At 46.0% G+C, this 5,000-nt stretch overlaps 1 protein-coding gene across 1 annotated transcript in view; it reads left to right on the forward strand.

The window, feature by feature from the left end:
* pcbp4 (poly(rC) binding protein 4) overlaps window positions 1-5,000 on the forward strand; it is a 336,110-nt gene that overhangs the window by 311,280 nt on the left and 19,830 nt on the right. Inside the window, 2 exon segments of the mRNA XM_047339245.1 lie at window positions 55-129; window positions 1,714-1,785. Of these exon segments, the coding sequence (XP_047195201.1) occupies window positions 55-129; window positions 1,714-1,785 (147 nt within the window).

The following is a 5,000-nucleotide window of genomic DNA, read 5'->3' on the forward strand; positions in this document are numbered from 1 at the left end:
GACTCCTCCTCATGTCCAGTGTTTCTCCTCCTCTCCCTCCATCTCCCTCTCTAGTCACCACCGAAGGGAGCGACCATTCCATACCGACCCAGCCCGACCCCAGGAACTGTGCTGCTGGCAGGAAACCAGGTGAGAGATGATGACCACTCATAACGTCTCTGCAGGAAGCGATGTGACGTCATCACGCCAAACACAGAGTCGACAATATGAGAGAAAAGTTCACTCGGCTGGCAGAGGCCTGAGGGATGGAGTTCATCGACTCCTGCAGGAAGGAGAGAGGGAGGTAGAGAGGAGGGAGGTAAGACAGGGTGATAGTTAACTGGATGAAGAAAGGGAAAGATGGATGGAGGCGGGACAAATCTGATTTATAGACACAGAGAGGAAGGAGGGATGAAAGGGGGAGGGGGAGAGAGAGAGGTAAAAGTGGATGGATTAATGGGTCGGAGAGATGGAGGGCGATCGAGGGGATCTGAGGAGGGAGGAGAGGATGATGGATGGATGAGGGGAGGACTGAGGAGGAGATGGACGAAGGAGGCGACACGTGATTTACTGTCAGGAAACTTGCTTTAGTTTAAATGTTGCACACTCACTCACACACACACACACACACACACACACACACACACACACACACACTCACAACACACACACACACACTCTCACACACACACACACACACACACACACACACACACACACACACACACACACACACACACACACACACACACACACACACACACACACACACACACACACACACACACATTTGACATGTTTTTCATCAATAAACACACAGATTCTAAATATAGAAACCTGAACTAAATATTTCTGAACCCTCAATAAGTTATTTGAACGACGATGTTTTATTATATGAACATTTCTCTCTGTGGAGCCAGTTGAAGTTATCAACACGTATTTCTCTGTAAATAACGAAGGGAGCCGACCGACACTTTGACCTTCTGCTGCAGAAAGAGTCAATGTTGTAATTATTAAGGTTTTCAGACAATTCAAATCATTTCTCCCATGAGAGCTGTTCACAGTGAGAAATCCAGCCTGAATTCAGACCGTCCAAGTTTAAAAAGTCCGAGTCTTTCATAATAAATGCTCCCTGCAGGTTTTTCAAAGCACCTTGAGCTGCGCTGAGTTTTCAGGGACGGAAACTGCTCCGTTTAATTGGTAGAAGAGATCTTGTGTGCACTCAGCCTCGGAGCAGCACTGAAGCTTGGCGCCGTGCAGGTTGTCATGTGGTCAGCGTGAGCTCGGGATGATTTTCCTGAGAGCGCGCACCGCTGAGATCTGTCTGTTCTCGGTCTCACATCATTGGACTGTAACACAAACTGTTTGGAGATTCACTCCTCTGTGTCTGTGGATGAGCAGCGTGAAGCTCCGAGGCGTCAACACTGGAGTAACTGGCCCAAATACTGAGAACGTGTGGAAACTGGAGGTTTGTTAACCCAAAAGTCAAACGTCCACGTCCGAACCGGAGTCAAATCAATATCACAGTGAAGTGGACTCAGTAAAACAAGGTGCATCGAAACATCAGCTTCATCGTGGTACAACTTGAGGACGTGAAGACGTGGCGTCCATCTTTATTCACCGTGTGTTGATGAACTCTTCATTCTATTGCTTTTGTTTGTCATCTGTTCATCTGTCAATAGGAAAGTAAATCACCATCTATACATTTGATTTTCTGTCTCTGTGCGGCTGAAGGTGTTCGAGGCGTCGGACTTCAGCTCTCACCCCCTGTTCTCTGTGGCTCAGGGAGGAGTGGACCTGCAGCAGGTGAGTACGGCCGCCTGGGGGCGAGGGTCAAAGGTCACTTCTTCTTCTTCTCACCTGCACTGACCCAGACTTTGAATGAACCGTTTGAACACAACCATGTAAAATGATGTGTCGTTATTTCGTAGATCCAAACTCCTCATCCTTTCCTGTGGAATGTCAAAAATCTCAGACGCTCTTCAGGTGAAATAAAAGTAAGAATATAAAAGTGTAGAAATTGGTTGAAATCCGATCTGGATACAGACGTGTTTTAATTCCAGCTGTAAAAGGAGTCCGGTGAACTTCTGCTCTGACTCTTTCTTATCAGCGCGTGTTCTGTTTGTTCGTCCTGTCGACATCATACCTTCCCCGGGTTAGCCTCGCCGTCACGGAGCCGGTATTAGCCTTCAGCAACCAATCACCACGCTGCTGCAGCGCTGTTCAAAGACAGAACAAAAAGAGCGTGGGGGGGAGAAACGCCTGATATGACGCTGAGTGTCCGTCCCTCTCCAGACGCTGGGACATGAAGACTAGTTAAATGAAAGAGGGATTTGGCCTCAGGCCCAACGGCACTGACATGACATGAGTGTGTAAGCGATGGTGGTGAGTTCACTGCTGGTTGAAGGACACGGTGGCTAATGACGGCGACACGCTGCAGCCGCTGTTAGAAACTGACCTCGGTTACGGATCGACTCATCGAAACACGCGGCCTCGTCCTTCACAGGAAAACTGTTTGTGCAGCAGTGAGAGAACGATCTGGATGGAGAAATAGATTTAATCAAATTCATCTAAATAACTTTTCATTTTGAGAATTTGTTGATTATTAGTCAGCTCAAAAATAAGGACGATATTCTTTAAACTGTCCTTTTTCATCAAATGGGACAAAACACCTGATCATTATTTCAAGTCACATCTTAAAGGCTAACATCTGTGCAGCTACATTAATTCATAGACAGCATGTGAAAGGCACATGAGTATGATGAACATGAACCTGAGAAACACCGTGATGAACCGCCGGCTCCCGGCCGAGAACAAGTCGAGCGAAACCCACAGAGACGGATGAACAAGCTTCTGTTTCCTCAGTGCAGGAGGAGCTCAGCTCAAATATCAGGAGAAGAAACTCATGCAGAAATAAGAATAAACTCTTCATTCACAAAACTCATCAAATGAATCCGTTCTGTTTGGGTCAGTGCACGACGTGTTCCTGCTAACTCTGGTTTGAATCCCCTCCACCTTCTGCTTTCATCTACTTGTTTGTCTGTTAGTTTGCAGGATGACACAAAAACTACTGGATGGAAAACATGAAACTGGATTTTTACAAACGTGCAGATTTTTAAAAACTCTTTATTCTGTATGTGAAACAAAGAGTTAGATGACATCACACTTCACATTACGACAGCTCCACCGCACGACTCAGTCTCCAAATGACAACGTCAAAAAAAGACGTCAGCGTTCGTATCGGAGACATTTTGTCTTTATTTATTTATAACTAGAAGAAACTGACATTCATGTAAATTCCTCTAAAGTCGTCAAATAAACTTTAATAAAAAACCTTGAACTGTTCTGGAGCCCTGAGGAACAACATGATGTTTTGTTGCGTTGGTTGTTTTCAGAGGAATCGAACCTCACGAGTCTCTTCAGAGACACGTTGACTGGACAGAGACAGACAGACGGACTCGGATAGAGACGTGAGGACAGACAGACAGACGAGAGTTAAAGAACAGAAACAGACAGACGTGTAGAACAGAGGAGCTCTTTACTCCATCACACTGACGGCTCCGTGGGCTCCTGAGCCAACTTTATAAGTGCTGTGTGTGTGTGTGTGTGTGTGTGCGTGCGTGCGCGTGCGTGCGTGCGTGCGTGCGTGCGTGTGTGTGTGTGTGTGTGTGTGTGTGTGTGTGTGTGCGTGCGTGCGTGCGTGCGTGCGTGCGTGCGTGCGTGCGTGCGTGCGTGCGTGTGCGTGTGTGTGTGTCAGGCACTGGGCCTTGGGAGCGTCAGTTAAAACAACAGTAACACAAGCCAAAGGAGGCTCCTGGGAATGATGGGGGACGGGGGTGGAGGGGAGGATGTGACAGGTGGAGAGTGAAGAAGACGAGGAGAGACTGAGCGAGGAAGAGGAAGTGAAGGGGAAAGTGTCTGAACTCCACATCTGGAAGCCTCGGCTCTAACAGCTGGATTAGAAAAACTAATATCAGACGTGTTCCAGACAGTTTAATAAATACTGCAGCAAATTCTTCAGCAGTTTGTCCCAAACCAGCGACGACGTTCTGAGGAACGAGGAACATTGAGAAGAAGTCCCTGAACTCTGGAGCATGTGTGAACTCACAGTGAGAGACCTTCTCCAGCTGCTCCTCTGATGTGAGCGCACAGCAGGAGGTCCGCTGGAAATAAGAAATATAACAAAGACAAAACGAATATCTCAAAGATTCGTCTATTGTCACTCGGGTGAAATCACCTCTGTGATTTAATGTTACTCTTTAATCTTTCAGATTTCATGTGAGTGATTAAAGGTTTATCTTGTTAGTAAGATGTCAGCTGAGCGCTAAGTAAATGTTGGTTTGTAGACAACGACATGGAAGTTCGATCTTCTTACTAATTTCAATTTGAGCTGAATATCAGGGACGTAAAAACAATATGAATTTATTATTCTTTATCATCCGGCCTTCTCTCGTCCCCTCCTCCGTCCTGGCCCCTGATTTATTTAAGGTGTCACGGCATCAGGAGCCGTTCTGTCCTCACAGCTTCAGCTCCTCAGATTCAGACGTGTCCTCATTAACTGATCCAGGTGATTCATGTCTGAACAGGAAGCTCGAATAACACAAACTGAGTTTACTGAGCAGATCCATCAAACTGTGAAACACTGAGCTGCCGACAGCTTTACGCTTCATCCTCAGCAGCTTCATCACGTTTATCACATTAGTTGTTTATTGCAGATTAAAGTTTGACTGATGTTATTTTTATCTTGACGCTTGTGATGTGGCTCAAACTGACGATAAACCGGAGCCTGACGAGCTGATCCCAGACCAGCACATGTGCTCATAGTGTCGGCTTCTCACATCCACATGATTTAAACAAACACATGAATACAGAGTGAGAATCTGAACTCAGTAAATGATACTGAAGAGAAAGTGAACAGATTCAAACGTTCTCTGATCCGCATTCAGAAACTGATGAATATTTATGAAGCTCTGCATTGTTAATTAATATACGTATTAATTACATGTGACTTTTGAAAGGCT

The sequence above is a fragment of the Hippoglossus stenolepis genome, chromosome 3 (genome assembly GCF_022539355.2).
Source record: "Hippoglossus stenolepis isolate QCI-W04-F060 chromosome 3, HSTE1.2, whole genome shotgun sequence".
Classification (NCBI taxonomy): Eukaryota; Metazoa; Chordata; class Actinopteri; order Pleuronectiformes; family Pleuronectidae; genus Hippoglossus; species Hippoglossus stenolepis.